The following is a 15,989-nucleotide window of genomic DNA, read 5'->3' on the forward strand; positions in this document are numbered from 1 at the left end:
ATGCCATTTTGTGGTGGGGAGAGGCATGAATTATACACCCTGGTTGCCCAAGACTAGAGACCAAATTAACTATGCTTGGGGATGCTCTATTTCCCCAGGGCTGTTTTTCTGCTTTTCTGCTGATGTGCCAGACCCAGGTGCCCTCCATAGGCTCTTGGGTGTTCCTAGAAGCTCCCTGGGAGGGAGGATTTTGAGGTCGAAGAAGCCTCCACAAGCAGGTTGGGCCCTGCCCCCTCCCCAGGCCAGGCGGGTGCTGGCTCTGGCTTAGTACCACTAGGGCTCCTGACATGGACTCTTGTCTCTGGGGCCTGTTTAGTCCAAAACACCTGCAGGGGACTCAACAGGAGATGCTTTGTGCTTCAGGAGGGATGAGGAAGAAATGCTCTCCTGAAGACTCTTGGGCCTTCAAAGATACATTGACGTCAGCCCTTAGGTTAACACTATTGTGTCACTAGCCTTTTGCCTTTTGTCCCCACCCCATCCCCAGCCTCCCCGAGGTAGACAGAGCCTGCCCTAACCTGAGGACATTTCCGGGGACCGTTGCTACCCTCAGGAATTGCTCAGATGGATGCGGGATCCCGGCTTCCTCCCCAGCGCCCAGGTCACAGCTCTTCGGAGATGCTTGGTATGGCCCCCACCCCCCGCCCCTCACTCTCTTCCTTCCCCCTTTCCATCAGTTCCATCCGTGAGACCTCTGCCGTCAACGACTGTCTTTCCCTGCCATACTGGCTTTTTTCCAGGTCACAATTAAGCCAATAATAATAATAATAATAATAATAATAATAATATTTATTGGGCGTTTACTGAGTGCCGGGACCACCTCAAGCTCTACACCCACGACCTCGTTTAATTGCTGACGGCGCCATGATGTAGTTTCTGCTTTACAGACGAGGAACGTAGGGAGCAGAGTGATTTATTAAGGACCCCCGAACCACGCAGCACATCTGTGGTGGGCTGGGATTCGAGCCTACTCTTCCTGTCGTCGAGGTGCTCTGCCGCTCTGGTGGAGAGAAGCCTGGCTGAGAATGGGGTCTCCTGTCAGTATGCCTTATGTCTCCTCCATTCCACCTGAAGATTACGAGCCTGGAGCTCCACAGTTTCGGTCTAACTGTGACGTTTCACTGTCCCCTTCTCCCTAGTCTTGACTTTGGGTCCTAGAATGCTGAGGATTGAAATTGGGGCTTGGGAAGGTCAGGGGTGTCACAGGAGGCCACGGGCAATGGTGGGAGGCGGGGGGGGGGGTGGGTCTTGTTGCATGGTGGCAGGAGAGGGGGATTCCCCTTCCGCCCTGGGGTAAGCGTCACAGAAGTGGGCCCAGGAGACGGTGTTAGAAGGGGATGGTGACACTAAGAAGCCAGACCGGAGAGCATCCCCCTACCACTCCAAGGCCAGAGCACGGTGCAGTGACATGTTGGGTCCCCAGGAGCCCGGGACCAGAGCTGGGGATCAGTGAGTAGGATCGTTGGCTGGATCTGTTGTGGGCGGGAGGCATGTGCTCCCAGAGAACACCGGCTCCAAGGCCGCCCTCTGAATGTGAGATAAGACGCAGACTCCACCAAGACCTAGAGAGCTCAGGGACACTTTATTGAAGCGCTATCAGGAAATAGGCAGGCATGGGGAGCGGGCAGCTCAGGAGGGTTTGAGACAATCAGAGTGGGGTGACTTTTTTTCTGACTTAATATCTCTCCTGTCTTCATGTCCACAGCTGGCAGCCAGTCCCTGCTTGCCTTTGGAACGCATTTTGGTCTTGAATGCATGGCAGGTGTTTTGAGAGCTCCCAGCTGCTCAAGCAGGGAAACCACTCCATGAAGACCAGCTTCAAAAAGATCTCTGTGCCTACATGGCTCCCCTCTTCCACCGTTCCTCTGCCCCTGCTGCCTTCACGGGCCGAGCGAGCATCCTCTGAGAGTGAGGAAAGACGCCGGAGGAAGGACTGCCTCTCTCCCGAGTCTGCCCTCTCAGACTGTGGGGCAGGGGGTTTGGTGGGCTGCCTGGAGAATGTCAGTTCTAGCCAGGCCTGGGGCACAGGCAAATCCACACCGTAGACGTGTCCGAGATGGAGACATAGAGAAAGAAAGGTCAGGAGAGAGGGAGCAGGGGATGTATTGCCAAATGGATGAGTGGGAGGAGAAGAAAAGAGAGAGATAAAGGAGCAGAGGGCAGGGGTGGAGAGAGAAGACACACAGCGTGGTGGAAGAGGAGTAGAACAAGGAGGAGGGAAGAAAGAGCAAGGTAAGAAGGAAAGAGAACTTTCCAGAAAAGGGACATGGCTACCACAGAGCCAGGAGAAAGACTCCTGAGCCTGGAGGATTACTCTACAGGAGGATTCTCCCAGGGCCGTTCTAACACAGGCTGATCGGGTTCCTTTCCCTGGTTCATCTGCTGCCTGGCCGCCGTCCCACACCTGGCATGAGCCTGCCTCCCTCCCACTCAGCAGCAGGGCCATTCTGGGCAGGATGGTAATTCTAATATTGGCCTAAATGAGGCAGATTTGAAAGGAATCTGGCTGTGAACTATCATGGAATGTAGCCCCAGGCCGTGAAGCACTTTGGCATTCTTGATAAAATCATTCTATTCTAGTATGAATAATCGAGTCGGTCATATTTTGAAGGGTGTTGATTTCTTATTCCAATATTCTGATGGTGGGAGCTGTCAGCAGAAGTGGCTGGGAGCCGGGCGGGGGACGAGCCAGAAGGAAGTGGGGACACCCCATGCTGGTTGGGTTGGCAGCATTCCTTGGTCGGAGGGGGCCTACAGGAAAGCGTCCTGCTGCGGCGAGAGAGCCACGCGTGGGAACCCTGGCCTAGACTACCCGCAGCTCCTTTGGGGGCACCAAGGTCAGTTCTAAGCCCTACCCTCCTCTCTAAAGGCCTGTGGGTGCCGTGGATCTGGCTCTGGTGGGAAGAGGAAGATCCTACCGCACCCCTGCTCTGGAAGCTGGGCCAAGTCCTAGCCCAGGTCTTGGCACAGAGCAGTTGAGTGGGCATTAGTGGGAGTGGATGCCTGGGGACCCTGGAGGGCCCTGGGATCAGAAGCAAGGGGGGTATGTCTGTGGGGACCCGTCCGGAGGCAGAGGGATGGACGAGGTGACCTTAGGACGCACAGGCCACTCCCCACGCCTCCTGCTGTTGATTTGGCGCATGGGGCATCAGCGAAGCGGCAGGCCTTAGGGCTGGGGGTCGGGGGGAGGCTGGAGGGGGCAGCCGAGGGGGCGGGGCCCTTTAGCTCCTGTAACTCTTCTTCGTGGACGAGGTCTTGGAGATGATGCGCACGCTGGAGCTGCTGCCGCTCATGCTGCGGCCGCTGGGGGAGCTGAAGCCACCCCCGGAGCTGTAGCCCAGGCTGCCGCTGTAGCCGCCGCCGGACATGCAGAGGCCGCCGCCCGAGCTGTAGCCCGTGCCCCCGCTGGAGGAGACCACGGCTGTGGAGAGAAGGCACAGGGCACGCTGGCAGGCTCCTCCGGGTCCCCGAGGCTCTAGGCCCAGGAGGGCTCCCTCCCGTGGGGCTTCCTCAGGGAACAGGAATCTCCTGGGGCCAGGGGCCGGGGTCAGAGAGGGTGGGCACGGACACGCTGCCCCAGGGTAAGCGTCTACATAGGACATCGCACTTTCCGAAGCACTTTCACAGCTGTGGCCATGTTGATCTCAACAGGCCTACGAGGACACCATTACTAGGATCACGTCCACTTGCCAGAGGAACACGGAGGGGCTAAGACATCAGGCGGCAAGTGCGGGGTCACACCTGCTGCGTCCGTTCCTCAGCGGCGCAGGGCTCTCATGGCCGGAGCATGAGGCCTCGGGTCCTGGGCAGGAGCAGGGGCTCCCATACTGGAAGAGGCCTGAAGGCCATCCGGGTGAGCCTCCCCCGGTTGTAATCACCTCGGACACATCACCAAAAGGCGATGGTTTATAGCACCTGTCCCGATACCCTCAGGGAGGGGGCGCTCACTACCGTGGGACGCAGCTCCCCTAGCTTTTCAAACATCTGGAGATGCCTTGTTGACCGTCCCTCTCTGTCCAGTTCTCCAGCTGAAGCTTTCCTGTTCCTTTCACCAACTGGTTTCAAGCCCTCCCCCATCTTGGGTTTCTGGCCTTCTTCTTGTGGTCCGAGCCACCTGGGGCCCAAGGAGATGCTTCCTCTCACACCCAGGACTCGCTGCTCCCTGAACGTCCCTTCCGCTGCGGGCTCGTTCCCAGCTGCGGTGCTTCCTGCTCTCCCCTCTGTGAGCTGAGGCCCTGCTGTGCTCTGCTGGTTCCATTCCTTTGCTTCAATTCTAGGTATGGTCCTTTCTGTTGCGCCAGTTCACTAGCCTCTTGTTAGTTGTGTGAGTTTGAATCCTGCCAGAACTAGCTAAGGGATCGCGTTCAGGCTGCGGACCCATCGCTCTGCGTGTTGTCCTGTCCTGTAACGGGGGTCTTCTAGGGACCAGAGTGGAGTCCTTCCAGAATGGACGTGTGACCCCACTGGGTCTGGCCCTGGGGCGTGAGGGCCCGCCGCAAGTCTTTCTTGAGCCCACAGAAAGGAAAGGCCACAGAAGAGAAGGGTCTCCACAGAGCCCTTGGGAGAGTCTTAATGACATCCCCACCCACGTCTATCACCAACTCCTTGTTAGTGATGCCATTGCTTCCATTTCAACGCCCACTTTTCTGTTATCCCAAGACATTTACTCACAGATGTTCACGGGTCCGACGCCTTCCCCAGTGAGTCTGTTGCGGGGGGAGAGAAAGAGACACTTCATTGGCTGAGAAGTCGAGGAGCCCTGGGCGCTCATATTTGTAGCTATCGGCACAGCGTGCTTACTATGTGCCAGGCCCTGTGCGTAGCAAGCCTTCCTTTCATCTAGCTAATATGAATCTGCAAGGGGAATCTAGAAGAGAGACTGAGTTAAAATAAATACATAGAGAAATGGGGAGAGGGATGCGTGTTCACTAGGTGGAGAGGGACCGGCAGATTGCAGGCTTCTCTGGGCAAACATGGAGCCCCTGAGGCCCATCCCAGTGTGGCCTGGGGGCTGGGCAGGAAGGGCCCTGCTATGGCCTTCCAGGTAGTCATGGGCCACCACTGCCTGACACCGTCACCCCGACCCTCTGCCCTGGGTCCGGTAGCAACGATGGGAGAGGCTGAGGCTGCAGGGCGCCTCTGGGGAGCAGCTGCATCTTAACCCTGTTTCCGCCTTTGGCATTTCTATCTGGGGCCTGACGCTGTGGGGCTCTTGGTGTCCGTGGCGTTGGTGGTCTCGTGGCATCTGTTGGAGCCACGGTGGGAGCCATGGTACTTGAGCAGCCGCGGTGGGGAAGGCGCCCCACCTGCACTCCTCGCCCTCCAGCAGCTTGCGGTAGGTGGCGATCTCGATGTCCAGGGCCAGCTTGACATTCATCAGCTCCTGGTACTCGCGCAGCTGCCGGGCCATGTCCTGCTTGGCCTTCTGCAGGGCGTCCTCCAGCTCGGCCAGCTTGTGCTTGGCGTCCTTGAGGGCCAGCTCCCCGCGCTGCTCGGCATCGGCGATGGCGTTCTGGAGCGTGGCGCACTGCCAGGGACACACAGGAGTTTGTGAGGTCGCCCACAGAGAATGCAGGAAGATACAAGTTTTAGGTTAAACATATGGGAGGATTTCCTGAAATGGGTTTCATGCAAAGGAGGTTGGAGCTTCATCATCTTCAAAAATAAGATTAATCTCTGTCCTCCTTGGATAATTTGAGGTTTAGCCATAGAGGAGAAAATGATTTGGGGAGGGGGTTCCTTCCCGATGCTGGGCTTCTCTGCATAGTTTTGCTTTGTATGGCCCCGGAGGACAGACCCTTCCCTCGGGGAGCAGCTGCTGCTGGGCAGACCTCAGAAAGAAGGTCCCGACTTCCCTGGTGGGGCGGGAGACCACACAGTTACATTCCTGGGTGGTCACTCATCTGGGGAGGCTCCTCTCTGCATGGGCTGAGTTGGGACCAGGCCTGGGTCTGCCGGCGGGTAGGGGCACGGACGGGATGGCTGCTGGGAGCTCAGCCCTACCTGCTTCTTCAGGTTATCAATCTCGGAGCGCAGTCTCTGCATCACGCGGTTCAGCTCGGAGATTTCCATCTTGGTGGTGCGGAGGTCATCCCCATGCCGGCCGGCCGACCGCTGCAGCTCCTCGTACTGGGGGAAGGGGGTGGTCAGGTCAGAGGTGAGATGGCCATGGCTTCCCAGGGCCCAACAGTCTTCCAGGGCGCTGCTTGGAAGTGCCTGCTTTGCCCCCACTGCTACTTTCCATCAGATACCCTCTGCACTGTCCCTTGGCTGTCTGCCCCTCGATCTCCATGCCCGCAGGCCCCACCCCACAGCTGGACCCGTCCTGTGTCTGGTCTTTCGTCCTTCCCCCTCCACATCAGGTATCTTTTTTTTTTTAAAGATTTTATTTATTTGACACAGAGAGAGACACAGCGAGAGAGGGAACACAAGCAGGGGGAGCGGGAGAGGGAGAAGCAGGCTTCCCACTGAGCAGGGAGCCCGACACCCAGCTCGATCCCAGGACTCTGGGATCATGACCTGAGCCGAAGGCAGATGCTTAACGACTGAGCCACCCAGGCGCCCCTCCATATCAGGTATCTTATCCTCACGTGCTCAGCAGCCACAGGGGTGCCTGTCACTCTGATTTTTAAGCCCTTTCATATTTATGCCTCCCCAGCTCAGAGTGTTTGCCCTAACCTGGAAAGTATCATGGTGTGGCCCATATTGAGCCTTTGGTCCCAGCCCCTTGGTCACCCCCAGCTGCACCTCCCTTCTCTGGATCCAGGCTCTTGTTCCTACCTTCCCTCTGGCTTCCGCTGGCTGGTGCTGTCCAGCTGTCCCTTGCTGCCCGCTATAGGGCATTGGAGGTGTGTCCATCCTCCCCCTCACAGAGGACTGACCAACTCCTGCCTTCATCTCTTTGCCCCCTCCAGGTCCCGATGGTGCTGCCCAAGCAGTTCTCCCGATGGAGGGTAAGCCCCAGGCTGAACTCATATCTTTTTGACCCCATCAGACTGGGACACCTGGCAGGACAAGGCTCTTACCTAATTTACCTTTGAAATCCCAGTTCTCTAAGACTGTTTCACGGACTTGACCTTGATGCCTCACCTTGGTCTGGTACCAGGACTCGGCTTCAGCCCGGCTGCGGTTGGCGATGTCCTCGTACTGGGCCTTGACCTCAGAGATGATGCTGTCCAAGTCCAGCTTCCGGTTGTTGTCCATGGACAGGACCACGGAGGTTTCTGAGATCTGGGCCTGCAGCTGAGCCAGCTCCTGCGATGGAACCCACACGGACGAGCTGAAGCAGGGTGTGTGTGTGTGTGTGTGTGTGTGTGTGTGTGTGTGTTGGGAGACAGTGGCCAGGCCCGGGAAACAGACCCTGGCATCGAGGACCTCACTTGCACTGTCGGGGTGCAGCACCTTGTAAAGGCCCGAAGGGCTGGGAAGGACATTAGGAAGGTCACTGAATTTACACCCGGGCTTGGCTGTCACCCCATCTGCCCGAAGGGAGCAGCTGCACAGGGAACTCCGGCGGCATCCTTCAGAAGTCACTCCCGCTATCAAGGGAGCGCACCTTGCCGTGACCTGTCGGTGGTGGGCTGCTCTGAGAAAACACAGCCTTTCACACCAGATAAAGAAATCCTCTTGTGACAGAAAACTGAGTTAGAAGGAGCCAGAAAGCTCAGTCCTATTTCCCAACTTGGCTCCTCCCTGTTCCTCAGAGATGGGAAATGGAAATCAGCTCGAGACAGCAGAACGGGCACCAGAACAAAGTGTTCGAGTCTGGGATCGGCCAAAAGGGTCAGATCACTTCTCTGAGTCTCAGAGGGGCTGGTCCCAGCACGGTTTCACATGCTTTCTGTGAGGATTAAATCAATTCATGTCTACATAACACGGCTTTGGAAACAGTAAACCACAATTAATTTCACCTTCCAGAATCATCTATGGTGGCGGTTCCCAAAATGGGATCCTGAGACCAGCAGCCCCAGCAGCATCACCTGGGAACTTGCTGGAAATGCAACATTTTGGTTCCTACCCTAGATTCACTGAATCCTACCTGGTGTTTTAACAAGCGGTCTAGGAGATTCTGATGCACTTTAAAATTTGAGAATCCCTGGTCCGCAGCACAGATCTAAGTAAAAATATTCCTTTCCTTTCATAATTCATATGAAATTCATAATTGGTCATGCATTTCCCGCTTCAAGCAATTATTCTTTTGTTGTTTTGCGATATGTTTTTCCCACAGAGTTTTCCTGGTAGGGGACCTAACTTGTGGGGATCGGAGGGTGGTCTCAGCCGACATGCTTGCTGTTGTCAGCATCGCAGGGAACAAGCAGAGAAGAATGATGTCTTTTTTGCCCAGTGTGGGCGGCAGGGTGGTCACGGAACCTGTCCAAAGCCATGGAGCCCATGCTCCTGCTCCCGGAACATGACCCACTTCTGCTGGGCACTGAACATATGCAATGCACGGGCATATCACCTGTCCTTCCCGGGGCTACCCGGAGGCACACAGCACACCCTGCACCCCATTCTCAACCCCTCTGCCTCACTCGCTCTCCTCTAGCCACCTTGGCTTCCTCCTTGCATTCCTGGATCCTCGGTTCTTCCCGTTTCTCTTCAGATATCACCGACCTCCTGCCCGCCACCCTTCCTTGTGTCTCTCCATCAGCCCTACTATGCCTGAAATGGCGAAGTTATTCCATCCTCTCTGTGCAGCCCATCTCTTCCACCGTAACAGAAGCTCCAAGAGCTTAGGGGCTTTGTTGTGTCTGCTCAGCACTGCCCCTGCAGCCCCGAGGACAGTGCCTGGCATACAGAGGGGCACAACGATACGTGTCTTCTTCAAGAGAGCTGGGCAGTTGTGCTGGGTGCTTCTAGAAGCACCCGAGGGCTCGCTAATTGCCACTTGGTGTGTGAGACCGCATCATTCTGCAGCCTCTCTAGGAAGAGTAGCTGGTAAATCTGAGCTGGGCTGGGTGAGCCAGGATGCCCAGCTGTGTCTATGGAAACCACGAGCATTTCATCGACAGGCAGTTTTTTTTGTCTGACCAATAGCACATGCTCGGTCCAAGTAGTCAAGGTTGAATTTCTTGCCTGACCCCCCCAGCTGCCCTAGGGAGCCTCATGTTGTTCCTCAGTAGGGAAAGCAGCACCTGCTCCCTGAATTCCAACCTGACGACGGGGTGGGGAGCAGAGAGGAGACGAGGGAAGGAGCCAGCAGCCTGTGTGCCCGGCCCAGGCCCCCAGCCCCTGACACTGCTTACCGCATCGTAGAAAGCTCTCAGGAAGTTGATTTCATCCATTAAGGCGTCCACCTTGGCCTCCAGCTCTACCTTGTTCATGTAGGCGGCGTCCACGTCCTGGGCACAGAACATGCGGTCACTCTGAGGCCCATCCTTTGTGGGGCAGCCAGCCCCTCTGGCTGAGTTAGGCTGGAGAACGCCAGCTCCCAGGGGTAAGGGCGTTTCTTTGTTCCAGGCTCTGGAGCGGAACTTGCAGGAGGGCGAAGACTATGTGGGGACCAGGGCTCTCAGGGAATGCTCACCGGCTCCCGAGCTGGTGCCACGTGGACAGATCTTAGGTCACCTGCCTGTGGTGAGGTCGACCCCATCCTGGGCCTGTGGGCCTCGGCTGCCTCTGGGCTCTCCCAGCCTCTCCCCCGCCCTCCTCTTCACACTCTCAGCCCCTCCTGCGCTGCACCCACCGCTGCTCCGTTCTCCCTCCCCCAGCTGGCCTCCCCTCCCTCCGCCTGCCCCTGCTGAGCAGAAAGGCCCACCACTCCAAGGAGCTGATCCCTGTCCTGCCCCTGTCCTCCTGAGCCTGACGTGATGTCCTGGAGCCTTAGCTCAGCACAGGGCCCGTTTTGCTTCTTTCTCCCCATAGGGACTGCACGTGGGGAGAGGCTGGTGTCGTGATTTATAGCTGGGACTCTGGAGTCCTGGATCCTGACTCACTTCTGATTTTCTGGGTGACCTTGGGCCTCTTACTTAAACTGCCTGAGCCTGAGTTTTCTCATTTCTAAAGTAAAACCTGCTTCAAAGATCAGCTACATGAACGGGAAGTTGCGAGGCCCCTGGCTTCAGTGACGTCACTCCCAGAAGGGGCTGCTGGGGCCTGGGAGCCAGGAGGGGGCGGCCCTGTCCCCTCACCTTCTTGAGCACCACAAACTCATTCTCCGCCACTGTGCGCCTGTTGATTTCTTCTTCGTACCTGTGGGAAGGATTAAGAAGTGGGTTGTCAAGGTGATCGTTGTGTAATATACAAAAATATGGAATCGGGATGCGGTACACCTGAAAATAATATCGTATTGTATGCCAATCGTAAATCTATACCGAAGAGCGGATGGGTGTTAGGAGCGGCTTCTGGGAGTGAGGCCCAACAGCGGGGGCTATAGGTGGACAGGCGGTGTGGGTCTCCAGCGCAGCCATGGACAGTGAGCTCCTGCAGCATCGCTCGCCCTTTACACTTGTGTCCCCACCCCAAGTCACACACAACCGCCTCTGTCCAAATACAACTCCAGCCCCAAATAACAGTAAAGCAGAGCCACCCCTCGTTCCTTCTGAGGTTGCCTTCCTCGAGGCTTTGCTACATAGAGTGTTGACGTCCCATAATGGGGCCAGCAGGCTTCTCTTTTTTTTACCCCCTGGTGTCACCCTAAGCCAAAGAAGGGAGGAAAAGAGGAGTGGTCCGGCCCGAAGCAGACAGTCCCAGGCCTTGGTTGGCTCCTGCGCCCCGTCGCACCCTCACGTCGCCTTGCCCTTCTGGTCTCAGCCACACTGAACCATGGAGAGGGAGCCGGCCTCAGGCTAATAGGGGCCCTCCCTCCCCCATCCGGCCAGGCTTCTCATTCTTCAATTTGCCCCTAGATAGCAGCCCCTCTCCCCTCCTGCCCCCCAGGGACAGGGGAGGTGCCCCCTTGCTCACTGAGCTCTGGGAAGGAAGCTTCCCTTCTGCCCTAGGTAACCCATTTCCTCCCCAGCCCTCATAAGCGTCAGTGAATCTCACTCTCTTAGCGGCTCTGCAGCGGCTGGGCTGGGCTTTGTCTCTTCCACCTCCCAGCTGAGTAGCCTGAGGCAGGTCACTTAGCCTCTCAGAGGCTCTTCATCTCCGAATTGGCTTGTCATTATTTTTTTTTAAACCACCAGGTACTACCCCACGCTAAGCATGTGTGGGTTCTCCCCGTTTTTATGTTGCCTCCACTGTCCAGTAGGATCTGGGAAAAGCTCTTTCCTGCCCTTGAATCTTCAGTACTGTGCCTTCTCCAGAACGGATGTGGTTTTCCTTATTGCTTCCTTATGCTGCCTTTTAATGGCATCTGAACATCTTCTCCTCACCTGACTCCATGCAACTGTCCTCACCTACTGTATTTTCCAGTTCACAGTCCCTCCCCCTGCACGGGCCTCTTAGGGGCCCTGCCACAGGAACATCACTGTCCATTAACCAGGAACACACTCTTCAACAGATCCCCCCATAGTCCTCCCCTGCAATTCTTTCTTTCTCCACCTTGAGCTTTAGTCTCTTCCTCCAGGAAGCCTTCTTGGACTGAAACACTGTTACTCCATATTGCATACATATTATAAATTCTCCATCTGCACTCGCTTCTCTTGCCTGTGTCCTGCATCACGACACACCTAATCATCCCTATAATAAAAGTAGTGAACACTTCCCAACAACTTACGACGTGCTGGGCGCTGGACACCCTACCAAGTATTTCACACGCAAGTTTTGATCTAATACTCCCAACCCCTACGAGGTGGGCACTATTAATATCCCCTTTAACAGACAAAGGAACCAGGTAGAGTTCAGAGTCAGGGGTCATTCAGTTAGTAAGTAGTTGAGCCAAGATTCTAACTCCACTGACTCTAGATTCAATAGAGCTAGTGCTGTCCGAGAGAACTTTCTGTGATGATGGAAATGCTCTATATCTGTATCTGCTCTGGGGCCATTAGCCACACGTGCAACTGAGCCCCTGAAGCGTGACTAGTGTGACTGAGGAGCTGAAATTCAAGTTTTATTTCATTTTAATTCATTTAAATTTAAACAACCATGGTGGGGGGGAGGGTGCTACCATTTAAACTCAACTCCGACCTGAATTCTCATTACACTATACAAACTATAACCGAAACTCCTTATCAAGTCACTTATTTTGTTTGGACCAAGAGCATTAGAAATAAATTTAAACAATAAAAAGAGGAAGCTGCTTGAATTTATAGGCACGAGCATGCCATCGTGTCTAGTGGGCTCTGTGTGTGTGTGTGTGTGTGTGTGTGTGTGTGTGTGTGCGCGTGTGTGTGGTTTCATGGAGAAGGCCCCAAATCTGTCTTCTTTTGCTCCTTGGCCAGGGTTGGGGTGATTACGCGCACGTCGTGTAAGTTAGCAATGGGGCTGAGTTGAACAAATGTGAGAGCGAGAGTCTATGGGTTCCATTCTTGAACCAGGAGTTGCCACCTGGACAACGCTGGTCAAGTCAGTGGCTGTCTCCGAGCCTTACCGTCCCCATCAGCAGAGTTTACGAGGTGGTTGTGCGAACCCGCTCTTTGTGCCCGTGCCGGCCGTCATCATCTCCAGTGCCATCCCTCCGCAAAGCCTCAACATTCTTGGCCACAGGGTCCCAGTTCTTTTACCGATCCTGCCTCGCTTCCCTGAGTGTGTGTCCCATTGCCCCGCTGGACTGGACCCTTGCGGAGAGCGGGGCCTCTCCAGGACCCTCGGGGCAGGGCCCTCCCCGGAGCCGGCTGCACATCTACTCACTTGTTCTTGAAGTCTTCCACCACGTCCTGCATGTTCTTCAGCTCCGTCTCCAGCCGCGTCCGCTCGCCACCCAGGCAGTCCAGCTGCCGCCTCAGGTTGCTGATGTAGGCTTCAAACATGGGCTCGATGTTGGCCCTGGCAGTTTTATGCTCCTGCAGGAGGCTCCATTTGGTCTCCAGTACCTTGTTCTGCTGCTCCAGGAAGCGCACCTGCCCCGGCCGGAGGGGAGAGACCGTGAGGGCTGCCCTGCCTCAGCCTCCCAGAGGGCTGTGGGACACAGGGCCCCCCAACAGTGCAGGGAGGCCCTGCAGGAGCTTGGAGTCCAGGTGGCAGGCTCCTCCTCGTCCTCGTCCTGGAAGGAGCCTGGAACGTAGACAGCCACCCAGATGTGGGTGTAGTGGGCCTGGGAGACGGGTGGAGGCTTGGTGTGGAGGAGGGAGAAGTAAGGAGGGCCAGGACCAGAGGGGCTGGAAACCGTCTGCATCCACCAAACCACGCCAACGTGCGGGAGCTGAAGGAAAGAACACTCCACCAGCACCGGACTGGGCGGGATTTTGAGTCCCATTAAATGGGCAGGAGGTTCTTGGCAGAAAATTTTGTTTGTCCATTTTCTTTGCTACATGATTTCTCTAGATCTGCAATCTGAACTCAGTTGCCCATATAGTCCAGGATCGCCGAAATGGGTCACTCTAAAGTCACGTTGGGGGATCTGGGCACAAAGCTAGCCATGTCGCTGGCCCGCTGTGTGGCCTGGGCAAGCCCCCTCTGCTCTCTCGGGTCCCTCGAGCTCTTGTGCTACTAGTCTGGTTTGCTTGACTTGCTCTCATCTATCTGCTCCTCTGTCTGGGAGGCTGCCTTGGGAATATGCGAAAGTCCTTTCTTTGGGAGCCCCTGGAATGACCACAGCCTCAGAATGAAGGGACGAAGGAGCCTCCAAAATGTTGGAGATGGCAGTGTGCCTCCAGAGGGCCTTCGACAAATGCCCCTCCTGCCCTTCTCACCTTTCGTGTCTGTTGTCAGAGAAAGGAGGGCAATCCGGGCCCTGAGTCCCTCCCTATCACATCCCCTTGTCCCCACATCCTCTCTAGATGAACCAAGCGGAGGAGGGCCTGCCTGCTCCCCTCAGAGCCAGTCTCCTGGAAACCTCGTATTTGTTGGTGCAGATACCAGGCCAAGTGGGGTGTCACGGGTGATCAAATGGAAGAAGCCCTGGCTCAACAGTCCCTTTGGTCAGACTGGCACATTCGTAGACCGGCGACCCTATGATGAGGCATTCCAAAGCCTGTTCGACCTGCAGAGTCACCCTGACTAGTCTGTCTGTCCAACCCAACCGAGGCCCAAGAAGTTAGGGGATGTTCCCCTAGCAGTAGAGTCTGGGTTGGAAGAGTCTAGCACTCTTCTTTCCAGGTCCCACATATGGAGCCTGAACAAGCCAGATCCTTGGACTGGTTCTTCCCAGGCAAAGCAACCAGCTCAGGCGTGAGCCGGTGGTGGAACAAAGTAGAATAGCGTCTTTCCCCGGACCTGCGGAAATCCCTAGGAGCGCAGGCCATCCCGCAGGGTGCACTTGGGGCTGGTGTCACAGCTCAGCTCTTGCCAGAAGAGAAGTGGGAAAGCCGGCTCCTTGGCAACCACTCAGCTTCCCCGACATACTCAAGTCACCAGGGAAGGTCATGGCCAGAGGGCTTCCCCTATTAACTGTGCAGGTAAAGGTAACCCCAGCCTGCTTCTCAGAACCGTTCATTCCTTCATTCCTTTGCCTATAAAATGATCCCTTTTTGCTGCCTAACTTTCAGCCCAGGACACATTTCTTATCCATGAAAAGAGCAATGACCTTGCCGTAGGTCAGACAGCTCTGGTGTGTGGAGATGAACATTTTTCTGCTCCCACCTCAACAAGGTCCCTCCGCTCCCTCCTTTGCCGGGTCAGCTGTCTTCCCAGCCCCCAGGATCACAGGTCCTGGGCAAGTGCCAGTTGACCTCAGAAAAGCACAGAAAACAGAGGTACCTCGGGCACCTGCTGCTTTCTTGGTGGGGACCCCACTTGCCTCTCACCTTGTCGATGAACGAGGCGAACTTGTTGTTGAGGGTCTTGATCTGCTCCTTCTCCTCCTTTCGTACCCGCTGGAGGGAGGGATCGATCTCCAGGTGGAGGGGGGTCAGGAGGCTTTGGTTGACAGTGACCTCCTGGATGCCCCCGGAGCCAGGCATCATCCCGCCTCCAAATCCGTACCCACCGAAGGCTCCCCCGGCCCGGTAGCCCATGCCTCCGAGACCCAGCCCATAGCCGGCACCCCCACCGCTGGCCCGGCCGCAGCGGTAGCCTCCACTGATGGAGATTCTCTTGCTACCCCCAAAGCTGTGGAGGCTCCTGGTCCCGAAGCCACCCCCAAAGCTGCCCCCGAAGCTCTTCCCGCCCTGGGATACAGAGACAGAGCTGAAGCTGGGCCGGCAGCCTGGGAGGAGGCTGGCCGAGGAAGCACTGAAGTTCCGAGTGCCTCCTGACTTGATGGTGACAGATGATCGTTGGGTCATGGTGGAAGCTGGTACCAGAGAGTCAGAGGAGCGAAAGTGTCACAGGGATGAGGAGCCTTCCAAGTCTAGCTGTTCCAGACTCTCCTTGACTTTTATCCCTTTCAAGAACTGGGCTTGGCCGGAGAAGATCAAAGACCACTCTGTTGAGTTCATCTCAATGGCATGTCTGGCCAGCGCCCGTCTTCCTGCCCCCTAATCATCATGGGGAACACCCTACCCAGGGCAGGACCTGGCCTGGGGATTCGGGCCCGGGGCAGGCCTGGGTCCCGAGCCCCCCGCCCGGACAGGTTCTCAGGCTCACGCAGCAGGCACTCCCACTGTTTCTAAGCTGTTCCTCTCTTTGGATTCCCAGGTCCTGGACTCTGAACCCAAGCACTGGATTATGCCCTTCCTGTTGCTGGGAAAAGAAGAGAAACCTCCTTTCCTGAGGACTCAGTCTGTGCCAGACCATGGGGCAGGTCAGCTGTAAGCATTATGTCATTGGATTCTCATCTAACTTTGTGAGGGTGAGGGTGAGAGTAATCGTTGCCAACGTTTATTGAGCAGCTACTATAGGGAGTTACACCAGTCTTCTCATTTAATCTTCACGCAGCACCGTGGGGTAGCTATTATTATTCTTGTTTTGCTCATGAAGCTATTGAAGCATAAAGTCGTTGTGAGACCCGGCCGCAGTCACATGGCTGGTGAGTGCTGGGCTGATGTTAAGGCACTGTGGTCTGACCA

General features: G+C 56.0%; 1 protein-coding gene across 1 annotated transcript; it reads right to left on the minus strand.

The window, feature by feature from the left end:
* Window positions 1-3,221: 3,221 nt before the first annotated feature.
* On the minus strand, window positions 3,222-15,266 carry LOC113257583 (keratin, type II cytoskeletal 5-like). Its single transcript, XM_026501806.1, has 9 exons — window positions 14,787-15,266; window positions 12,733-12,941; window positions 10,131-10,191; window positions 9,246-9,341; window positions 7,090-7,254; window positions 6,004-6,129; window positions 5,307-5,527; window positions 4,672-4,706; window positions 3,222-3,421 (listed from the first exon to the last, which is right to left on the minus strand). The coding sequence occupies exons 1-9, from the start codon at window positions 15,264-15,266 to the stop codon at window positions 3,222-3,224; spliced, it is 1,593 nt and encodes a 530-aa protein (XP_026357591.1).
* Between the last annotated feature and the right edge of the window lie 723 nt (window positions 15,267-15,989).

This window comes from Ursus arctos, unplaced genomic scaffold (genome assembly GCF_023065955.2).
Source record: "Ursus arctos isolate Adak ecotype North America unplaced genomic scaffold, UrsArc2.0 scaffold_26, whole genome shotgun sequence".
Lineage (NCBI taxonomy): Eukaryota > Metazoa > Chordata > Mammalia > Carnivora > Ursidae > Ursus > Ursus arctos.

Coding starts and splice junctions, on each gene's coding strand:
- LOC113257583 (XM_026501806.1), bottom strand. CDS start 15,266: ATGACCCAACGATCATCTGTCACCATCAAGTCAGGAGGCACTCGGAAC. Junction 5,528..6,003: donor TTGATAACCTGAAGAAGCAG/GTAGGGCTGAGC, acceptor TGTCCCTGGCAG/TGCGCCACGCTCCAGAACGC. Junction 4,707..5,306: donor CTGGAGGGCGAGGAGTGCAG/GTGGGGCGCCTT, acceptor CCCCCGCAACAG/ACTCACTGGGGAAGGCGTCG.